The sequence below is a fragment of the Suricata suricatta genome, chromosome 1, assembly GCF_006229205.1.
Source record: "Suricata suricatta isolate VVHF042 chromosome 1, meerkat_22Aug2017_6uvM2_HiC, whole genome shotgun sequence".
Lineage (NCBI taxonomy): Eukaryota > Metazoa > Chordata > Mammalia > Carnivora > Herpestidae > Suricata > Suricata suricatta.
In genome coordinates this window covers 32,714,449-32,737,916 of record NC_043700.1, presented here as the reverse complement: position 1 = coordinate 32,737,916, position 23,468 = coordinate 32,714,449, and the positions used below count along the sequence as shown (strand labels likewise).

The following is a 23,468-nucleotide window of genomic DNA, read 5'->3' as shown; positions in this document are numbered from 1 at the left end:
AGAGGAGGACGTTGGAACTCCTCTTAACCAAGGGATCTGCGTGTGTGGGAGCCTGTGCGTGCGGATGTGTGTTGGGGCTGGAGAGGGCTTATTTGGCCTCACTCCATTCTCTGCTATGACAGGGTCCCTCAGTGGAGCAGCGGGTCGGGGAGGTAAGTCTCGCTCTCCCAACGCCCCTCCCACTCATGGTGGGCGAGTGTGGGTGGCTGTGAGTCTCTGGCCCAGGCTCACACATCTGTGCCCCTCTCAGCCCACATGGCTCAGAAGACAGAAGAGGCACAGAAGGCTACTTAGTGGAGAAAGTTGGCGTGTGTTATTCCGGGCAGGAGGAGAGGTCCAGACAAGCCTGGGGTGTTTTGGGTCCCCCCACTCATGGGCACGGGGCCAGCTGGGGGCTGGTGAGACTGAGGACTGGGCTCTCCCTTTGCAAGGCATGTAGCAGGGGGCCCAAGGTAGAGGCAAACCTCAGACTTTGTCCAGAGCTAAGCTTGCTTCCAGCCCTCACTTCTATTTATATAAAAATTATTTTTACCAAAGTAATGTGCACAGATGGTTAAAAAATGAAATCTTATGGAAGCGCTTGCAATGAAAAGCAACAGTCCCCTCCTGAACCAGCTCCTCAGAGGTGCCTTTCGCTGGGTTTGCTTTTAGTTCTATGCACCTTGTTGATGAAGCCACTGAGGGAGCTTTAGTCAGGGGGACTGGTGCAGAGGGTGAGGGTGCGGGTGGGAGTGGGACGGGAAGGTGGCTTTGCAGGTCCAGCTTTCAGGAGACCCCCACCCCCTGTCAGGCTCTCCACCCCCAGATGGGGCTGCCTTTAGGCTGGTGGTTCTCCATAGTTTTTCAAACCTGGTTCTCTGGGTCACTGTCACCCACTCCCAGCACCAGGGCCTGTCCCCGCAGGTCCCTCGGGCCCACTTGGGGTGTGTGGGAAGCCCCTCCAGTCGTGGAGAGCCCCAGTTTGCTGAAGCAGCTATCCTCTTGATGCCTAGCTGGCCATGGGGGATTTTTGGGCTGGCCCTTTGGCCTTTGTCTCTCTTACCTCCCTCTGCTTCTTTCCCTCTCTCTGTCTTTTCTTTCTCTGTTCCTTTCCCATCCACTTTGTGCATCCTAACCCTCTCCCCCACCCCACCTCCCTGGAAGGTCAAGGTCAGGCTTCTGTACAGGAGATGGGGCTCTATTCCCTAAGACCTGTCAGGCTGCCTTAGGGCCCTGGCAGGCCTGTGGCCACAAAGAGGGAGGTGGGGAGAGATGTAGAAAGAGGAGCCCTCTACGTGGCCTCCCTCGTGGGGACTGCGCTCGGGGAATTTGGGTGCGTCACCGGAGTCTCAGCGCCCCGGGTGTGTGAGCCAGAGTATCCAGTTTTGGTTTCACTCTGGGCTGATTTTGCTGTTTGTGTGCCCCAATTCCTAGCTGGGCCTTTAGTTTAAAGCTATGGGGGCGGGAAATGAAGACTTGGGTGTCTGTATTGGGCAGCCTGGTAAGGGGAAGCGGGGCCTCTCTGCCTCCCTGCGTCCAGCTTCCTTTCGTACTCAGTGGGATGTCCATGAGGGCAGCTGGCTGTGGGCGCTCAGAGCTTTAGCTGCCTCTTGGACGGTCCCCCTTCCTCCTCAGCCTCAGAGGATCATGTTTCATTTATGAAGGAAGGCAACAGTTTTCCCGACAGTCCTTATCTGCTGGGCCCATCAGGGCTCCACCCCGTTTCTCCATGGAGATTCAGGCAGACCGCAAAGCCCCAGTGGCCGGGTCCAGCACAGGGCCACGAATGTTTACTGAGCTTTTATTACGTGCTAGGTTCTGTATACAGCGTTTTACATGCTTGAGCACATTAAAAACTATGTGTCCTTGATTGTTTATTTTTAACTAATCTCTACACTCAAAGCAGGGCTCGAACTCAGACCCTGAGATTGAGCTGCATGCTCCAATTTACTGAACCAGCCAGCTGCCCCTGTGCTTTATCACATTTAAATTTCACAACAACACCAGGAGGCAGTCGTTCTTAATATCACCTTGGGGTACCTGGGTAAGTGGCCAACTCTTGATTTTGGTTCAGGTCATAATCTTGCAGTCGTGAGAGATCGAGCCCCCCGCGCACCCCCCACTGTCTCCTCTGTGCTGGGTGTGGAGCGTGCTTAAGATTCTCTCTCTCTTTCCTTCTCTCTCTTGAAAAAAGTTTAATATTACCTCTATTTACAGATGGGGAAACTGAGTCACCAAGGAAGTTAAGTCTTTGGCCACAGGTAATTTGACTCGTGAGGAATGATGTAGGAGTCAAACCCACACAGGCTGGTGCCAGAGTCTTGGAGCAAGCATTTTGACTCTGTGTGTGCGTGCACGCACAGGTATGGGTGCACATGTGTGTATGTGTGTGTGCCCGCATGCAATAGAGATCCCCCCATCCCTGGTGTGGGCCTTCTAATTTCACTCATGCAGCTCTGTTCCCTGTGAGAACGTTCCCAAATCAAATGCATAATGTCCTTTCGATGCTTGGGCTCCTTGAAGCAGACCCAGTGAGAGCCCTCTTCCTCCTCCCACTCCCTGCCCCTGCTCCAGGCTCTGGGCGTCAGCTCAGAGCTCCCCATGGCACAGTGGCTCCCATAGTGGGCCCGGGCCTCGCAGGTGAACGGAGTCACGCTGCAGACAGCTGACACCACGGCAGAGGTGCACATGGAGTCTGGGAGAAGGCCTGGGACCAGTCCCAGAGACCCACAGCCAGGCAGAAGAAGATGGTGGCTCTCATAGGCACCCCAAAACTACAGTCCATGCAGGCCCCAAAGTCCTCAAGCCCTCAGCGGCAAGGTTAAGTAGGAAAGCCAAGCAGGGACCCTTCGAGGTTCTTCCCCTTCAGCTGCAGGTAGTTTGTGGGGGAAGGGTGATGAGAGGCATCAGAGGCAAAGGTGGGTAGAAACAGGATACAAAGAGGGAAAAAGGGGAGACAGGGAGAGGGCTGGGCTCACCCAGAGGCCCCTAAATGGAGGGAGCCTCTCACTCTTTCTCCAGTGGAGGAGATGCCCCTCTTCACGAGCCAGCAGGAGGCAGGAAGGCTGTGCTGGACTAGGGTGAGACCAAGCCGGGCTGTCTGGCCTGGAGGTGTCTGTGGGGAGCCCTGGGGGATCAGCAGCAGCTCCTGCAGCCTGAGGCCCAGCTGGTCACCCCCTCCCCAGGGGCCCGCCGCCCCGGCTGCGGAAAGCTGTTGGCCCAGGCTGCCTCTGCAGATCCTGGCTTTATCTTCCCCACACATTGAAACCATCAGGCCTCCGTCCGACTGCAGCCTGGCTGGCCCTGTCAGCTAGAGACACCGTGCTTTCATCCAAACCAGACCTTCCCTCCTCCAGGTCTCCACTGGGAGGGGGGCAGCGAGCACAGCCTCACTCGTGCGCCTACCCACCCCCCCAGACCTATCTCAGAACTTCTTAACTCTTTTTGCCCCCTCATTTGCGCTCCTCTCTGAAATGTTTATGAGGCCACCTTCCATGCTGGGGCCGCTTGCCCTGCCTTCATCCTCCAAAGGGAATTTTAGGTGATGCTGCAGAACTCAGGAGTTCTGGGGGCCCCCAAGCACCAAGCTCCAAGCTGCTCCCTGAAAGGAGCGAGTGAGCACTCTTCAGGCTGCTTGCTCTGGGGAAGCCAAATCAGAGGCAAACCCTGAATTCCTCTTGCTCACGGCCAATAAAAACCTTGCTTCAGTGCCGGCTTCCTCTGCTGAAATCAGATATCCTAGTAATAAACAAGTCCGAAAGGCAGGGAAAGGCTCTTGCTTTTTTCTGATTAGTTTTTCTTCCTTTAAAAAACGTTTTCTCCTATAACAGGATGCCTGCCCCAGAAACTTGAGCCCAGAATTGTGCCCTCTCCAGCCCCTGTACCCCGACTCCCTGAGTCCTTACCCTCTGGGCTCCAGCTGGTAGTGCGGCCTGCCTTCCTGAACGTGCTAGGCTGCTAGGCGCTAGGCGGCTGAGCTCAAAGGCGGGTCAAAGGGTCCTGGGGAGAAGGGTCTGTGCTGCCTGGGGAGCTGACTGCCAGCCTACCCTGAGCGCTGGCTTCTCCACCTTCCCGCTGCTGGTGGCTGTCAGCAATGGGAAAGTGAGGCAGGGCAGGTTGGGACCACTTTTCCCCCCAAGACAGTCAGTGCTTCTGAATCTCTCTCGGTGCATCACAGGGCAGTAAAAAGGTCAGCAGAGCGGGTTTTTGGTGTTGAATGCACGGGTGAGAAAGCCAGACCAAGTGCATTTCTGCTGAGAGAGGCTTGTAGGGCCTAGGACTTGGAGTTTCCCTTCCTGGGGCTGTCCTCACCTGGGCTCCCCTTCCTGTCCTTGTCCCTTTCCCTGGGTAAGCCGTGTGTCTGCACACGTGGCCCGCTGTGGAGCGCCTTCCCCTACGTGCTGACATCTCTTCTCCCCCCGCCCCCCAGATAGGTTTTTAAGTGACTCTGCTGTCAGAGATGCTATTCTGTTTGTTTTTCCTTCTGACACTATCTCTCCAGAGAGTTTCTGGTCAAGAGAATTATGTCGAGGCGGCAGATTGCAAAGAGGATTGCGCCTAATGGGGAACAGACAGACAAGACACCTTTCAAGTCCAGCCAAGTTTTCCCCCCTCTTTCTCTCTCTCCCAACTTCTCATCTTCCCTTCTTGGCTTCAAAGTTGGCCCTGGTTTGTGCTAGTTTCTTCGGTACAGCTGGCGAGGAAGGTCACACATTGATTTTATTTTGGAGATTGGCAGCTGGGTCAAGCTTTGCTGAGGAGCCTGAGAGCCCCGAGCGGCGCTGAGCTGGGGCCTGGGCGGGGTGGGTGCTGGCAGGGGGCGCACGGAGCCCCGGGGAGCAGCTGGTGTGAGGGGGAAGGCACTCAGGCACCCAAGGGGTGGCTTCTGCTCCTTCGTGAGCTTGGAAAACTTACTCGAAATACAAGAAAGGCACCCAAAGCCCCCTCCCTTTTGTCCCTAGCATATTCCATTTTAAATGTTCATCTGTGCCAGACTTTACCAGGCAAAGAGTGTTAGCTCTGAGGTCCCTTGGGCCCTTGAAGTGAATAAAGGAGGAGAGGTGAAGTTCAAGGCCCCCCTACCTTGTGTATAGCCCCTCAGCCGCACACAGTCATTGCAGATCCCCGTGGATACAAACTGGCTGGAAAAGGCCTTTTCTTTTTTACCCATATGCTGCTTGCAGGGCGAGGGCAGATTCATACAACTTCCTGGTGGACGGTCTGGATTCTTTTGCCCTTAGTCAGGAGGCTGATGTAATAGCAATTCGACTGATTTCATGGTAAAGACTGTCACAGTTCCCAGAGCAAATCGGTTCCAATAGCACCACTGACGACACCCATCCTTATCATAGCCCTTCAGGGGTTGGTGGGCGAGTACTTCCTGTGCGGAGCTTTGGTGGGAAGTGTGGGGTGCTTCTTTTCAGAAGGACAGTGGTGCCTTGGATTTTAAGAATGTCCCATTTGACCTCATACCCCCTATATCGCCGTGGGGAACACAATTTCCTGCCAGTCTGGCTCAAAGGGGAAAAGGGCACAGCTCTGCACGATCCGATCTGGGCCTCAGCCCAGGGGATAGTTTGAATCTGGGGGGTGAGGGGGGCTGAGTGTGTTAGGGAAATAGAATGACAGAAGGGAGAGGCTGATTCCACTCAGGCTGGGTTTAATTCTCTCTCCTCATCCTCACTGCTTGTGGTTTCAGAGTTTGTTCTGCATTAAAGACGTGTCAGTCTCCACAATTACAATAGATTAAAAGCATACAGTTCTTTACCGGTAATACGCTTCTCTTAACTTAAACCTAGAAATCTAAGAATAGGCCACTTACCTATCATTATAAGCCTGCTCTGGACCAGGAATCAAGAGCCTGCAGTTTATTTCTTGCTCTGCCACTGACCCACTCGGCCCTCAGAAAAGTGTGCCGAGGGGCGCCTAGGTGGCTCAGTCTGCTAAGTGTCTGACTTCTGCTCAGGTCATGATCTCATGGTTCGTGAGTTCGAGGCCTGCATCAGGCTCTGTGCTGATGGTCTGTCTCTCCTCTCTGACCCTCCCCAATGTGTGTTCTCTCTCAAAATAAATAAATAAACATAAAAAACTTTTAAAAAGGGGTGTAGAACCTTCTCTAGGACTTAGTACCCTGTCCACAAAGGTATACCACCATGTAGCCTACATTATCCTACCAACTTGTGTGAGGGAAAAATGAGAGGATATCGGGGAGAGCACTCCGTGTGCCTGGAATGTTTATAAAGTGAGGCACAGGGAGCAGAGTATGATATGAGTAAGAAAGAGATGCAATAGTTGGAACTGAAGAGGAAGTTTGCCAGGATATTGCCTTGCGGGATACCTGGGAGCGTCTGAGCACCTTCTGAGGCAGGCGAGGGCCCTGGCCGCTGGTGGCACAGAGAAGCTAGGCTGAGTGGCGGGTCGGCCCCAGAACGGCACCCTACGGTGACCCAGGAAACGTGCTGTGGACGCATCACTGAGCTGATGAAAATCTGGGGGTGTTCCCACCTGCTGCCTGTCACGTGCAACAAAACCAGTCAATCTTGTTCAATTTTCCTTCTGCTGCGGGTGCACTGGACAGACTGACTGCGGCTTCTTTCCTTAGCTGGGCTTGATCAGGCCCTGGCTTGTCTCTTTCATTGTTCTCAATCTCTAGGCACAATCCAGAGAGTCCTTTATTAATATTAGGCTTAGACTAATTCCCCTTTCCCAAAGTGCTCCATGGCCACCCTTAGGCCGCTAGCCCAGGAAGCAAAAGAAATGAGGTATCCGGAAGAACCTAGTGGTGCTGCAAGAGTCAGCCGCATCGCTTGGAAAAATTGTGTTCTTTGGCCTCCACTCCTGATCTCTAAAGGGGTGTGAGACTAAGGGTGAGGGGCCCCTCCTGGGAAATTTGCTGACCTGGGAACCTCAACGCTTGTCCCCACAGGTTGGCCAATGTCGCCACCTAGAGGCCATTTCAAATAGCGGTTCTTGAAGCAAGAGGTTTGTAAGCATTGTTTTCTTGCCTTAAGAAGATCAGGATTGCGGTCTCCCCCGCGGTGGGGCTTCGCCGCATCTGTGGCCCAAGGGAAGTCCTCCTCTAAAGCCGGCTGGCACAACGTCCAGCGACGGGCACAGCTGCTCCCTGCTGGTTCCCAGGCCCCGCTCCTGTTAATACTCACTCATTACACCAGTCATAAAAAATAAATCTTTTAATTGCTTTGTAATTGGCACAGATGGTAGAATTCAAATTCGCGTTTTTATTCACTAGACTCTGAAACGTTATAGCTCTGACTGAAACAGTACAGGAATCATAATGGTTTAGGTTTTACAAAATTACATTCAGCGGCAGTAGCACGTTCTGAAAGTTATTTCCTAAAATGAAGACTGGGGCTTGAATACATAAGGAAAAAACATCTAGAAAATAAACCACCCAGACTGAAGTCATCTGTTATGGATATCTGAGAATTGTGCTTTCTGGTTTTTGAAGACCTTGCTGCCACTTTATTAACAATCAAGAAGTTGCAAATTCTGGCTTATAAATATAGCGGGAGTAGGGGGTAGAGGGAGGAAGGGCTTTAGATGTGCCTGGAAAATGCTCCGAAGGAACGGGAACCTCCAAGCCAGGCCTTGTTGAAACTGTGAGCCTGAACTGGCCTTGAAGGAATTTCTGGTGAGTTAGGAGAGTCACTGGTCTTTGAGATAAGAAATCACCATTAAGATGATTATGGTGGAGAAGAAATCATAGCATTTAATTCTCATCTAGGAGAGCCCTGTCTCTTCAGGAGGAGGTTAGAAAAGCCCAAGTCCATTTATGTTACCCCTGTAGTTTTCACGGTTCACAGGGACCACAAGGTCACATAAACTCTGATCAACATGATTTGGGTTTGCAGCACTACCCTGAGCCAGCTCCTCAAGTTACCTGCACTGTCATTCCAGAGTGGGGACAAATATTTACCGAGTGGGGTCAAACCTGGGGGCAGATACCACTTTGCTCCAGAGCAGCAAAGACGATTACTCACTAGGGGGTTTGCATGAAGGGACTTTCCATTAAGTGGATGACAAATGGGAATCCCTCTCGCTCTGGTGATTATAGGCATGAGTGACCACACTTTAACCTGGGGAAGGCATTCGCGGGTTGGTTGGTGCTCCTGGACAGGATTCAACACTGAACTTGACTCCTGGCTACTGATTTGATATCTGTTCTGCACAAACGTCTGGATTTCTCAAACCTGATTCAAAGCCACTACCTGAAGTGAGCCTCTTATGACAGATCCAAAGTATGAGCGGTTCCCATCAATACCCACGATCCTCAGTGCACTCTCTCCAGGCCACAAGGAGAGCATGGCTGTGCTGTAACACAGGGGATGTCAACATGGAGGCCAGGCGAGTGCATAGTGAGTGCTCCTGGACAGGCGCGGGCTGCGAGCCTGCCGGCTGAGCCTGGGCTCAGTGTGCCTGGGTCACCTCCACGGGGGCCTTGAGGTCTGCCGCGGACTTGTCCAGAGCAGGTTTCTTGGAGTAATCTCGCTCTCCAAAAATGGTACTTCCTATTCGGACATTCGTAGATCCTACTTCGATCTGTGGGAAAGAGGAGAGGGTATCAAGGGCTGAGTGTAAAATCATGCAGCAGATGCCGAAGTTCAAGTTCCACCTCTCGTTCTGGCTTTGGAGGTGCTTCTGTGAACAAGGAAGAGGCAGCTGAAGAGCACTGCAGGGCAGGAGTTACCCTTGGGGTGACAGGACCTCCAGGGGCGTGTTTAAGAAGTAAGGATTTCCGTGGCTGTCATGGTGACTAGGGGACATGACTGCCATTTAGCTGGGGCTGTTAAGACGTGGCACCCTGTGTGACTGAGACACAATGGCACAACGAAAGGTTGTCTGACAGCCCACACGCCTTCCCGACGTTCCATGGTCAGGCGGATGAAAAAATGTCCTGTAACTGTTTGAGGGAGGGACCGAATTCCATTTTACGTATAAACACACAGCACTGTTGTGCCGTTTTGGTATATGGGATTTTCTGAGAATACAACTTCTGGATACACAGTGAAGCTGACACTCTGATTTTTAGAACTTGATCAAATTATTTACTGTTCCAGAGCAGTGCACTGCCATCAGCATATCAGCATATAGTTACAGCTGTGACATTCATAGTGAATCGCCGATGAGATGAATTCCAGACTACTGCATTAGGACTCACTGTCACACATCCACGCCCAAACATTTCCACAGTGCCATGCTTTTTAAAAAATTATAGTTTAGGGGCCTCTGGCTGGTTCAGTTGTACAGCATGTGACTCTTGATCTTGAGGTCATGAGTTCTAGCCCCACAGTAGGTATAGAGATTATTTAGAGAGAGAGACGGAGAGGGAGAGGGAGAGGGAGAGGGAGAGGGGGAGAGAGAGGGAGAGAGAGGGAGAGAGGGAGGGAGGGAGGGAGGGAGGGAGGGAGAGAGAGAGAGAGAGAGAGAGAGAGAGAGAGAGAGAGAGAGAGATGAGAGTGTGAATGAGCCAGAGAGGGGCAGAGAGAGAAAGAGAGAGGATCCGAAGCAGGCTCTGTGCTGTCAGCACACAGCCCAAACTCGTGAACCATGAGATTGTGACCTGAGCCAAAGTCAGGCTTAAGTGACTGAGCCATCCAGGTGCCTCAAAAATAAATACAGAAAAATAAAAAAATTAAACTATAATTTTTAAAAGAGTTTATTTGTTTTTAAGTAATCTCTACACCTACCCCACGTGAGACTTGAGCTCATGACCTGAGATCAAGAGTCGCAGGCTCTACTGACTGGGCCAGCCAGGTGTCCCTTCTTATTTTTCTTTAGAATCTCCTTAGGGAATTTGATGGAGTTTACCAAAGTTATGTGTCAGGCTCTAATTTCTGTACATTTCATTTCAAAGAGGAAAGGGGTAGGGGGTGTTGAACAGATTTGAGCCATGGCTGTTGGCTGCTCTGCTGCCATGATGAGGCATTGCAAATGTTTCTCCGGCAAAAACTGCTTTCCCGCGGCCTTCCGGACCCTCCCCTCGGGTGGTCAGGGTCCAGGAGGACACTTACTGCGTGCTGGAAGTCCACGGACATGCCCATGCTCAGCTCAACCCGCTCGGTGGGCATGTTCAGCTTTCTACACAGCTCCTCTCGGAGGGACAGTAACGCCTGACAGAAAGACAAGTGTGACATTATTTTCCTCCTGCCTTTTCCAAGGGTGTGTGACAGGAGCCGAATCTGTACACCTCTGACAAAGAATACGGATTCCTCGTGGTTTCAAGGCCTGTCAAAATTTTCAGAAGTTACCGAAAGTTTCGGAGCAAATGCTCCTACTTAAAAAAAAAAAAAGATCAGTCCCTGGAAAGGAAGAAAAGAGCTCATTTTCTCTAAATACTGTGCTTTAGCCAGGTTCAAGTGGAGTTGAGAAGCGTTCAGAAGAGGGTCATATACCCGACAGGCAATATGCAGGAGGTCTTTGTGGTTTATTACAACAGCCAGTCCTGCAACGGCACTTTGTTAAGATGCTTCTCCAGCACGTGAGCCATCCCGCCAACCTTGGACCCCAGTACCTGGAAGTCCGGGTTTGGTCCTTTACTGAGGTCATGTCCAAAGCTTCCTATGGTCATCAGTCCCACAAACTCCAGGCTGGGGCACATGGCATTTATGTGTTCCACCATGGCTACTGTCTCTGAAGGCAGAAGGCCATGTTTACCTTCACAAAAAGGAACAGAAGACACTTGTACCAAAATGTTTTCAGTAGCCAGAGGAAGGCCCCGTTTCCATCCCTTCCTTGTAATAGAGATAGCTCTCGGACAAGAGGGCTTTTTGAAAAACACATGCCCCCAAGTCCTAAAGAGTAACCTAATTTTTGAGGTCTTTGTCTATGCTGCTTCCCTTCTGAACAGTAATCATGTAATCTCAGTGATATGAGCTGAGAACAGCTAGAGTACAGGGAAAAGAAAAAACACTGCTTTTCTTGGGACACCAATAAGACTCACATTGCGAAAATGCCAGATTGACCTAAGAATTCCTTTCCTAGCTCTGGTATTTCTATAGTTTCATCAACTTATTAGAATTGTAAATATTTTAAATTCTTTTTTTTAATGTTTATTTATTCATTTATTTTGACAGCGAGCATAAGTGGGGGAGGGGCAGAGAGAGAGAGAGAGAGAGAGAGAGAGAGAGAGAGAGAGAGAGAGAGGGAGAGAAAATCCCAAGCAGGCTCTGCACTGTCAGCACAGAGCCCGATGTGGGGCCTGATCCCATGAAAGCAAGATTACAACCTGAGGCGAAATCAAAAGTCAGACCCTCAACTGAGCCACCCAGGTGCCCCAAAACTGTACACATTCAAAAATAAAGTATCTATCACACAGGTTTTACTATATATTTTCAAAATTTAATTGGACTTGCTAATTAGTGACTAGAGGAGGAGCCTGCAGCCAATGATTAATTGGTATGCATTTATAAGGAATACTATATTTTCATTCCCTCATTTATCAAATGGAAATGCTAAGAACATTCACTTTAATCTGTAACTATAGCAAATTATAGCTAATTACCAAGAAATGGTGTCATAGACTTGATCTGGAGTCAATTTCAGATTTATCTATATTGGTAATGTAAGATATAATCTAGGTGTGTGTAGAAATCATGATAATAATTGAAATTCACAGAACACTTATGTGTCAGGCACATATGCCAAATCCTAAGAGCCTTTCACTTATACAATAACTATGAAGTAAGTACTCTTACTATCCCCCTTCTAGAGATGAGAAACTGAGGCACAGGGAGGCTAAATACATTCTCCAAGGTCACACAACTAGAAGCTGTGCAACTGGGATTTCCATCCAGGAAGCGTGACTCGAAGGCCTATCTAGAAAACAGTCTTTGCACTGTGTTCCTTCACATTACAGTTTAGTGAATACTGGTCTGAGGGTCATCAGCAAGTGACTAATTTGTGAACACTTACCCTTCACAAGTGACTAACAAGCGAGACGTGCGGGGTCCTAGGCCAGCAGCTTTGCCTGCATCACTACTTAAAATCCTCACAAGACTCTCTCAAATAGGCACCATTATGATGTCACTGTCCACCAAGGAAACTGAGGGATAGAGGTTAGGTAACTTACCCAAGGTTACAATGCTGGAAAGTGCTGGAGCTCAAACCCAGGGTCTGATTCCAAAGCTCCTGCTCTGTTCACTAGGTTACAGCGTTAATCCAAGCCCCATAAAGATGTTCATGGCGCTCATGTGATTTTCTTCTATTCTCTCCCAAGGTAATAATACTAAGTAAATTTTTTGTTTAACACCGCAGATATATTATACATGTAATTATGCCATCTCTTTCAGGACTGATGGTGACTTTTGGGAATTTTCAGGGAATCAAAGTCACAATCCCCTACCTGACTCATCCAATTCTGGCCACCAAAAAATTAAGAACTAACAGCCCATGATATAAGAGAGAATTATATGTGGACTGGCTTAGATGTCACTGAGCCTTCTAGACCCTCCGTGAAACATCTTACGTACAGGCCCATGATTTCCTTCTATAACCTTAGATATCAGATACTTAGGCCCGCCATTCTTCCTGATCTTCAGCCGTCCTAAGGGAAGAAAGATCTACAATTAGGTCTGGTCACTTACTCTCCTCTCCACTGGTGTTAACCTGGACCATAACCTTTAACCTTTCAGGAGAACCTTTTTTCTGCCACGAACTGTTCACTTTGTCTGCCAACTTCACAGAATCCACGGTTTCCAGCATGAAGAGATTGGGGACACCTGTAATGAGAAAGAGGCAAGGTCATCTTCACACATCCTACTGCAGCAAGCAGCGTGCAACCCATCTTTTACTTGGCAGATGGAAAGACAATTTTCCAGAAAAAGAACAAGACTGTTAGGTTTCAGTTCTGCTAAGACTTGCGTGACAGTTTTACTAGATGTGAGTTCGAACGTCCGCCCACGGCTACCAGATCAGAGAAGATGAACTGGGGGGGGGGGGGGGACACTGACATACCACAATCCCGCAGCATACAAATCTAAAAGCTTCCCAATGACTGTAAATTGCAGAGATTCCTAATAGCAGGCCTGATCCGAATACGTCACGGCTCACACTGCGAGAAATGGGTCAAGATGGCAATAAAGACAGGATGACCGTGGAGGTCACAGTGCTTCCCTGGCATGAAAACACCATGTTCTTAGACTGTGGGCTGCGGGTGCTCTCACTCCACAAGGACAACAGAATGACCTCAACACTGACCGCTAAGGGAGATGCCGACATCATCAAAACCATCTTCTTTTCCAAAGATGCATGTGAAATGAACTATTAGTCTTGCCTCAGATCAAGAACGACAAAGACAGAAGCAGCAACATCAGCAACTTGTTTTTACCAAACACTGAAATCCCCCAGGCAATTTGCTAACCATTGTATATGCGTGATTTCTTTTTACTCGGTTTCTTAATTATTTTTTCATTTTTAAAAAGATTTTATTATTCATTTTTTAAATGTTTATTTATCTTAAGAGGAAGAGAACATGAGTGGGGAGGGGCAGAGACAGAGGGAGAGAGAACCCCAAAGCAGGCTCTATGCTGCCAGTGCAGAGCCTGATGCGAGGCTCGAATTCACGAACCATGAGATCATGACCCGAGCTGAAATCAAGTCACCCACTTAACCGACTGAGCCATCCTGGCCTCCATAAAAGATTTTATTTTTAAGCAATCTCCACACTCAACATGGTGCTCAAACTCACAACTCTGAGATCATGAGTCACATGCTCGTCTGTGCCAGCCAGGCACCCATTTCTTCTTGATCTTTACCACGGTTCATGAAGCACTATGATTACCTCCATCTTACAGACGGGGAAACTGAGGCTCAGAAAGGATAAAGTTTATTCAAGTTTACAAAATTAACAAATATTAGAGCTGTGATTTGAGATGATGGCCAACTGACTCCATATTCTTCATATTGAATTTGAGTTCAGGCTACTTCACTTAAACATTTATATATATTTTAAAAAAGAGACCGGAAGTATGCATGCTTGATATGGGGGGGGATGGGGAGCAAGCAATATAGAAGTACATGCAGTAAAAACTCCAAGCCTCTCACCCTAGAAACGATCACTATTACTGCCAGGAGGAGGATTCTTCCAGATCTATTTTGGTATATTCCCATCCAATCGAACACACATGCACATGCCAGACACATAATTTCCTGTTTTTTTTTTTTTTAAATAACATACAAATTGGCTCCTACTAAACGTTTTATGGGTTGCTTGGTTCCAGTTAGCAATACATGTTGCAGATTTTCAATCCACCTGTACTTTTAACAACTGCAGCCTCCCACAGAACAGATGATCACAATGTATTTAACCCTGTTCTTGTTAATAGACATCGTCTCTGTTTTACTACAGAACCAAAGCTTCCACACAGACCTTTGTGCACCTATACATGTTGCTATAGGATGCATGAGTCCAAAACTGAAATTACAGTTAAAAGAGGAAGTACAATTTAAATTGTGCTGGATATGAGAAATGCAAAAAAGCCCTACATTTTAGAATTCTCCTGCAAAATGTGGCGGGCTCACTTAATCATGCTCTCAAAACACTGCATTTTAGCAGCCTTTTTATTTTTTGCAAACCTGACTGGTGAAAAGTAGAATTTATTATTGTATGTATTTTGCATTTCTCTTATTGAGGGTAAGCATTTTTCACTTGATTATTGGTGTTTGTATTTTTTTTTCCTTGCAAATGACCCATTCTTTGCTTTTCTCTCTGTTTTTCTCATTGATTAAAAAATATACATGTGGTTCTTTGTGCATTATGGACATTAACCTCTTTCCCTTTTAAAAACTATTATTTTACTACCAATCTGTGCTTCCTTTCTGCTTTCACAAATAGAAAGCTTTAATTTTTGTGTAAGCAAATGTGCTACTTGTTTCTCTTATGGTTTCCAGACTTTATGTTTTATTTAGAAAGGCCTTTCACCAGCCTGAAAAAATAAAAATATTTTCCTGTATTTTCTTCTAATACTTGTTTATTTTTTAAGTTTATTTATTTATTTATTTTGAGAGAGAGAGAGAGAGAGAGAGAGAGAGAGAGAGGGAGAGGGAGGAGGTGTATGTGAGTGCAGGAGCCTGGGAGGGGCAGAGAGCGAGGGAGAGAGAACCCCAGGCAGGCTCTACACTGTCACAGAGCCCAAGGCGGGTTTGATTTCTTGAACCATGTGATTCCTGATCTCAGGGTCGTGACTTCAAGCCCCACACTGGGCACAAAAATTTAAAAAAAAATCTTTGTGACCTTGAATTTCCTAACTATAACACCAAAAGCACATGCCACAAAAGAAGAAAGAGACAAACTGGACTATATTAAAATGAAAACTTTCTGTGCTACAAATGATACTATAAAGAAAGTCAAAAGACAATCCATGGAATGGGAGAAAAAAATTGCAAATCACATACATCTTAAAGGCCTGGTACCTAAAATATATAAAGAACTTTTACAACTCAATAATAAAAAGACCCAATTAAGAAATACACAAAGGATTTGAATAGACATTTCTCCAAAAGAGATGTACAAATGGCCAATAAGCATATGAAAAGATACTCAATTTCATTTGTCATTAGGGGAATGCAAATCAAAAACCACAATGAGATACCATTTCACAATTTTTTTTTATTATTCCAATTGATCTCCTTTGCTGACTTATTAGCTATAATTCTCTGTGTTACTGGTTGCTTTATTTTATTTTCTTAAGTAAGTTCTATACCCAATCTACACCCTGAGATCAAGTCATGTGCTCTACTGCCTGAGCCAGACAGGCGCCCCTGTTGGTTGCTTTAAAGTTGAACTTCCGCACAGTCTGCCTTAAAGTGGTGTTATACCACTTCATATACAGTTTAAGAACCTTACATTTGTGTACTTCTGTTTCTTAACTTTCCATTCTGTATGTTATTGTTGCAATGCATTTTGATTTTTTCATGTTATAAATCCTGCAATATATAATTATTTTTATTTATACAACATATACTAATAAAACAAAAGAAAAATCAATGAAACTAAAAGCAGTTCTTTGAGAAGATTGATAAAATTGATAAACCTCTAGCCAGATGGATTAGGGGAAAAAAAGAGAAGACACAGATTACCAACATCAATAAGGAGCTGACATCACTAAAGATAATCATTAAAAGGATAATAAAGAAATATTACAAACAATCTAATGCTTATAAATTCATTATTTTTTATTGCTTATTTCTTTTTTCTTTCTTCTTTTTTTTTTTTTGCTTACTTATTTTTGAGAGAAACAGCGCATGAGTAAGGGAGAGGGAGAGAGGGAGAAAGGGAGAGAGAGACATACACACACATACACACAGAATCTGAAGCAGGCTCCTAGAGCTGAGCTGTCAGCACAGAGTCCGATGTGGGGCTTGAACCCACGAACCGTGAGATCATGACCTGAGCCAAAATTGGACGCCTAACCAACTGAACTACCTAGGCATCCCATAAATTCATTACTTTAGATGAAATGGACAAACTCTTTCAACCTTGAAAACCATAAACAAAGCTCACCCAAGAAAAAACAGATTATGTGAATAGTCTTAAATCTACTAAATAAAATTGAAACTACAGTTAAAAATCTTCCCCCAGAGAAACTCCAGGCTTCACTGGTGAATTCTACTAAGCAGTAAGGAAAGAGAAAATACCAATTCCACACAAACTCTACCGAAAGACTGAAGGGTTGGGAATATTTCCCAACTCATTCTATGAGGCCAGCATTATTCTGTTATGAAATCTAAAAAAAGATATTGTAAGAAAACTACAGACCAAGGTGCTTTGTGAATACAGATGCAAAAACTTTTTTTTTTAAGTTTACTTATTCATTTTTGAGAGTGAGCGAGAGAGGGGCCCAGAGGCGGAGAGACAGAATACCAAATAGGCCGCACACTGTCACTGTGGAACCCAACATGGGGCTTGAACCCATGAACCGTGAGATCATGACCAGAGCTGAAACCAAGAGTTGGGTGCTTAACCGACTGAGCCACCCAGGTGCCCCATGTGTAAATATTCTAAGGAAAACTTAACAAATCAAACACAACATTATAGTGAAAGGATAATACTGCAGGACCAAGTGAGCTTATCCCTAGTAATGTAGGGGCAGTTTAACATTTGAAAATCAATAAATGTAATTCAACATGTTAGTAAACTGAAAAAGAAACACTGTAGCATCATTTCAATGGATGCAGTGAAAGCGTCTGACAAAATCTCACGTCTACTCTGGATAAAGCCTCTCAGCAAATCAGGATTAGAAGGGAAATTTCTCCTTCTGATAAAGGACACCATGAAAAATATGCATGTATACTCTTAGCACTTCTGTTCAATACTGTATTGAAGGTATTAGCTAGTATAATAAGGCAAGAAAAAGAAATAAAAGGCATCCAGATTGGAAAGAAAGACGTAAATTATCTTTGTTCACAGATAACATAATGTAGAAAATTATATGTAATCTGCAAAAAAATCTACTAGAATAAGTAAGTTTAACAAAGTTGCAGGATACAAGATGAATATACAAAAATCAACTGTATTATATATGAACAATCAACAATTAAAGTAATTGAATCAACAACAGTACACTAGATAGCATCAATATATAAGAAAAACATAAATATAAATCAGACAAAGGATGAGGAAAACCTGCACAATGAAAATACAAAATATTACCAGGAGAAATTAAAGAAGACCTAAAGAAATACTGAGCTATACCTTGGTAATGTATTGGGAGAGTCAATATTTTTACTATGTCAATGTTCCCCAATATTGATCTATAGATTCAATACAATCTTAATTCAAATACCTGACAGGGCTTTTGATTTTTTTTTTTTTTTGACAGGAATGGACAAATTGGTTTGTATGGAAATGCAGAGGATCTAGACTAGCCAAAATGACTTTGAAAAAGAATAAAGTTGGAGGCTAACAGTACTCAATTTCAAGAATTATTATAAAGCTCCAATAAATCAAAATATCATGCTGGTCGATAGTCTAGAAATCAACTCATAGATAATCGATTTTTGATAAAGGTAGAAAAGAATACAATGGAAAAAGGACAGACTTTCCAATAGGTAATGTTGGAACAATTAGATATTTATATCCAAAAAAAAAAAAAAAGAACTTGGACTCATACCTTGCACCATATACAAAATTAACTCAAAGTGAATAATGAAGCTTAATATAAAACTGAACACTATATAGGGTCCCTGGGTGGCTCAGTTGGTTAAGCCTCTGATTTCAGCTCAGGTCATGATCTTGTGGTCCGTGAGTTCGAGTCCCATGTCAGATTCTGTGCTGACAGCTCAGAGACTGGAGCCTGTTTCAGATTCTGTGTCTCCCTCTTTCTCTGCCCCTTCCCTGCTCATGCTGTCTTTCTCTATGTCTTAAAAATAAGTAAATGTTAAAAAAATTTGTTTTTTAAACTGAACACTATAATACTGCTAAGAGAAAATCTGTGTGACCTGAACCATAGAGAAATATTTTTTAGACATAGCACCAAAAGCACAGGATTGATAAATTGGACTTCATCAAATTAGAAACTTCTGCTCTTCAAAAGACACTGTTAAGAGAATGAAAAGACAAGCAACACAGAGGAAGGAAACATCTGCAGAGCATGTATCTGGTAAAGGACTAGTAACTAGAATATATAAAAGAAGTCTCCTGTCTTAAAAGTAAAAAAATCCAATTAAAAAATGTGAAAAGATGTGGGGCGTCTGGGTGCCTCAGTCAGTTAAGCGTCCAGCTTTGGTTCAGGTCATGATCTCACGGTTTGTGGGTTTGAGCTCTGCATTGGGCTCTGTGCTAACAGCTCAGAGCAAGGAGCCTGCTTTGGATTCTGTGTCTTCCTCTCTCTCTGATCCTACCCTGCTTATGCTGTCTCTCAAAAACAAATAAAAAACAATTAAAAAAAAAACCTTAAAAAAATGAAAAGAGAAAATGTGAAAAGATGTTCAACACATAAGGCATTAGGTAATGTAAGAACACCACCCCACATCTGCTAGGACGGCTAAAATGAAAAGACTGACGGTGTTAAGTGTGGGCAGAGATGTGGAGGAACCTGGGCACTGCCTGTGGGAATGAACAATGGCACAACCACTTTGGAGGACAGGTTGGCAGTTTCTCCGAAAGTTAAACATACATAATGGGCATAGGGTTTCAGTTCTGAGAGAGGAAAACAGTTCTCGAGGATAGACAGGAGTGACGGTTGCAAACAATGTGAATATACTTAATGCCACTGAACTAAATACTTAAAAATAGTTAAAGATGATAAACTTCATGTTATGTGTATTTTATCCAAATTAAAAAAAAAATTAAACATATACTATCATGAGATTCAGCCAATCTACTTCTAGATATTTATTCTAAGAGATAAGAAAAAGTCCATATGGGGCGTCTGGGTGGCTCAGTTGATTAAGTGTCTGACTTTGACTCAGGTCATGACCTTACAGTTCATGGGTTCGAGCCCTGTGGCAGGGTATGTGCTGACAGCTCTGAGCCTGGAGCCTGCTTCAGATTCCGTGTCTCTCTCTGCCCCTCCCCTGGTCGTGCTCTCTCTCTCTCTCTCTCTCTCTCTCAAAAGTAAACAAACAACTAAAAAAGAGTCCATACAAAGATGTTCATAACAACTTTTTCCGTCACCCCCATAACAATTTTATTCGTCACAGCCCCAAATTAGAAGCAACCCAAATGTCCATCAATAGGTGAATGGATAAAGCAATAAAAAGGAGTGAACTACTGATACACAAATCAACATGATGCACCTCAAAGTAATTATGCTGAGTGGAAGAAGTCAGACCAAAAAAAAGTACATACTTTATGATTGCATTTATATAAAGGTCTCTGCAAGGCAAACTAATCTATAGTGACAGAAAGCAGGTAAGTAGTGCTGAAGGAGGGGAGTGAGAAGAAGGGGTTATTACAAAGGACATGAGGTGGGTGGCTGGGTGTTCAGTCAGTTAAGCAACTGACTCGGTCTCGGCTCAGGTAACGATCTCACGTTTCGTGAGTTCAAACCCCACATTGGGCTCTGTGCTCTCTCCCTCTCTCGCTGCTCTTCTGCTCGCTTGTTATCTGTCTCTCAAAATAAATAAATAAACTAGAAAAAATTAAAAACAAACAAAACAAAACAAAACAAACCAAAGGGCATGAGGAAACTTTTTGGGGTGCTGGATGTGTTCACTATTTTGACTGCTGTGATGGTTTCACAGGTATGAACATACATCAAAACTAATCAATTATACACTTTAAATACAATTTACTATAGGTCAATTACACTTAAATAAAGCTACTTAAAAAAATACAGGTTATTTTAGACGCCTTGAGAGAAAGAAGTCTTCAGTTCCTCAGGCAGATCTCCACACATCATTGTTATATGGTGAAGTTCTTTTGTAGTTAATTCTTAATTGTGCTTTTCTGTATATTACTGTTTCACTGTATATTGTCTTTTATATACAACATATGCTATATTTAATTTATTGTATATTATTATATCTTATTTACCATAGCTTTGCTTTCAAAGGGAAAAGGATAAAAATATCTCTGTTGCCAACTGAAAAATGTTATGGCATACAATTCCTTATAATTTATGTGAAAGACCACCAAATGATACCTAACACAAAGTAGGGTAGGCTTCCAAGTATATACAACCCAGTCAATGGTAAATTCATTCTGTTCTTGGTATGAGGCTTTTTCCTTATACTAAGAACTAACGTTTCTTTCCCCCAAACACTCCAAAACACAAATGGTGAATGAAGACTATTCTAAAAGCTGTTCTCCTTTCCACAGAAGGTAGTGTAAGTAATACAATGATAGAGACATTTTGTCTTCATGTTTAGAATTTTATCTTACCCATCAATTTGTTGACATTTTGTTTCTGTAGGTGGCCAATGAAGTGCCATTTGATCTCAGGACACGAAGATAGAATCTGAAGAGAAAAAGGTAATCGTGTCTGACTCAGAATTTATGAAGGCCTTGCCGGAGTAAATATCTTACCCACTCCCTTCTGACTTTTTTTTTTTTTAATGTTTATTTATTTCTGAGAGAGAGATAGAGCATGAGCAGGGGAAGAGAGAGGGAGACACAGAATCCAAAGCAGGCTCCAGGCTCCAAGCTGTCAGCACAGAGCCCAATGCGTGGCTCAAACCCACGAGCCGTGAGATCATGACCTAGGCTGAATTGGACACTTAACCAACTGAGCCACCCAGGTGCCCCGCGTCTCCCCTTCTGACTTTTCATTTCTATGCAATAAACTGTTATCACCATCTTCAGCCAAGCGCCTACGGATACTACTACTTAAGGCTTCTGCTCTGTTTCTCTTCTTTATTCCCATCAGCTCCCTCCATCTTTTAGATATCTTCCATTAAGGATCAACTGATTATGGGGCACCTGGCTGGCTCAGTTGGTATAACATGAGACTCCTGATCTCAGGGTCATGAGTTCAAACCCCATGGTGGGTGTGAAACCTTTAAAAAAAAAAAAAAAGAGAGGATGAACTGATTAAAGCTTTCCAAACTCAAAGGATCCAGGATTATAGCAAGCTCCTCAATCACCATATCCAAAAAGCTGCCAAGGAGAAAGCTATAGTCTTAGTTTTAGTAAAGAAAGAAAATCTAGCTGAGAACTATTTGGAGCTCAAGGTGAATGTAGACATTTCTACTCCAAGGGTCTAACTTTCAACTGAAGAGCTGAAATTAGATGCAAACTCAAGAAGTTAGACATCCACTTACTTTAGGATTTGATGCTTTTTCTAGCAGTTCTTGAACCTGAAGGATAAAAAGAGAACAAGTGAGACGCCTGGCAATCACAACTCTTCCAAAGGCAGTTTGGAAAAGGGATCTTACATAGTTTTCTCCGAAAGTGCGCTGGCCATGACTGTAGGCTTCAATCACCATGTCTGCGGGTTTGGTTTTGCTGACGGCTACTAGCCGGGGCTGGATGGCTGGGAGATCCTGCCAAGAGAGAAAGAGCCAAATGAGTGAACGTTTAGGAATATTATTCCAGTGAGTTCTATAAGATAGATACTGTAGAATCAGTTGGCACAGGTCTTAAGTTGACATTTGGTAAGCTCCATTATTCTAATACTGGAGGGAGACCAGTATCAGATAATGTTGATCAAATGTCTTTCAAAAATATTTTTTATGTTTGTTTATTTTGGGGGAGAGAGAGTGTGTGAGTGAGGGAGGGGCAGAGAGAGAGGGAGACACAGAATCTGAAACAGGCTCTAGGCTCTGAGCTGTCAGCACAGAGACCAACACGGGGCTTAAACCCATGAGTGGCGAGATCATGACCTGAGCTGAAGTCGGACACTCAACTGACTGAGCCACCCAGGTGCCCCCATCAAATGTCTTTCAAATGCATGGCATCCAAATCTAATACCGTAGGTACTTTAATACCTAGCAAAAGACAGTTCTCCCACAGAAGTGGGAAAGTACATAAAAGCAGTATAATCTTAAACTGCATCAGCATCATCTGGGTACCAATCCACACTTACTGAATCTGAATCTCTGGGGCTGGAGTCTAAGAATCTCCTTTTTAAAAAAAATTTTTTTGAGAGAGAGCACAAGTGGGGGGAGTGGGGTAGGAGAGACAGAGCATCTTAAGCAGGTCCCACGCCCAGCACCTGGCTGGATGTGGGACTTGATTCCATGACCTGGGATCATGACTGGAGCTGAGATCAAGGGTCAGATTCTCAACCAACTGGGCCATTGAAGCATCCTTGAGTATCTTCTTTTTAAACAGACTCCTCAGATGATGCTTTTGCATATAAGGTTGGAGCTTTAAGAATCAGTTTGTTAAGGGAAGGCATTACCCTCTGACTAGAGAGGATACCACTTCTGGCTTCTGAAACCCCAGGGTTAAGTTTTGGAAACTCATTCTGGTCCTGGGAGATTCAATAATATTGCACCCCTCGGCCCCACCAAAAAAAAGTGGCCTGCGTAAGGTAGCTATGTAATTAATTGTTCACTCTAATTAAGAACCAGCAGCAGAACTGAGGCAGGACACCACAAACTCTGGACTCAGGATTAGGTCCATATGATCCCCTCTTACGGCCATTACATAAAGAGGAAGCTTCCCTGAATTCTGCCATAACCAAATCAATACAGAGGCAACAGGAGATCCACCTATCCTCATATGGCTCAGTTTCACACATCAGATCACCCTCTGCAATTTTTACAGAATCACTGTGTTTCAAGGCTGTAAAGATTCAGATCCATTATCAAAGAGTTTCAGCTGCCTTCTGAGGGATGATGTCTGACCAGCCTTTTATGAGATCTAATCATAACTCCAAGAATTATGTTGATGAATTGATTTCCAGAGAGAAAAGTCGGGCAGGCGGCCCATCCACCTGTGGGGTGATTCTGTGAGAATTTCCCAGAATGATATGTATTAGGGAGATCCTTAGTTTTCCTTGGAGCATCGCTGAGAATCAAAGAACATGAATGCCAAGGGTGAGCTTAAAAAGCAGTCAGAGCTCATTCCGTTGCCTATGTAGTTG

At 44.9% G+C, this 23,468-nt stretch overlaps 1 protein-coding gene and 1 long non-coding RNA gene across 4 annotated transcripts in view; one reads left to right on the top strand and one right to left on the bottom strand.

Moving 5' to 3' along the window:
• Positions 1 to 7,154: 7,154 nt before the first annotated feature.
• Positions 7,155 to 23,468, bottom strand: part of PLPBP (pyridoxal phosphate binding protein) — a 17,301-nt gene continuing 987 nt past the window's right edge. Inside the window, exons 2-8 of the mRNA XM_029936067.1 lie at positions 21,814 to 21,921; positions 21,700 to 21,735; positions 20,822 to 20,897; positions 12,582 to 12,716; positions 10,511 to 10,653; positions 10,011 to 10,109; positions 7,155 to 8,538 (exon numbers count right to left, since the gene is read on the bottom strand). Of these exons, the coding sequence (XP_029791927.1) occupies positions 8,407 to 8,538; positions 10,011 to 10,109; positions 10,511 to 10,653; positions 12,582 to 12,716; positions 20,822 to 20,897; positions 21,700 to 21,735; positions 21,814 to 21,921 (729 nt within the window). The 3' untranslated portion in view covers positions 7,155 to 8,406. The remainder of the gene's footprint in view (positions 8,539 to 10,010; positions 10,110 to 10,510; positions 10,654 to 12,581; positions 12,717 to 20,821; positions 20,898 to 21,699; positions 21,736 to 21,813; positions 21,922 to 23,468) is intronic.
• The window catches only part of LOC115288618, a 26,706-nt gene continuing 15,320 nt past the window's right edge, over positions 12,083 to 23,468 (top strand). For all 3 annotated transcript variants that reach the window (XR_003907121.1, XR_003907122.1, XR_003907120.1), the window contains exons 1-2: positions 12,083 to 12,214; positions 20,853 to 20,911. This is a non-coding gene — a long non-coding RNA (uncharacterized LOC115288618). The remainder of the gene's footprint in view (positions 12,215 to 20,852; positions 20,912 to 23,468) is intronic.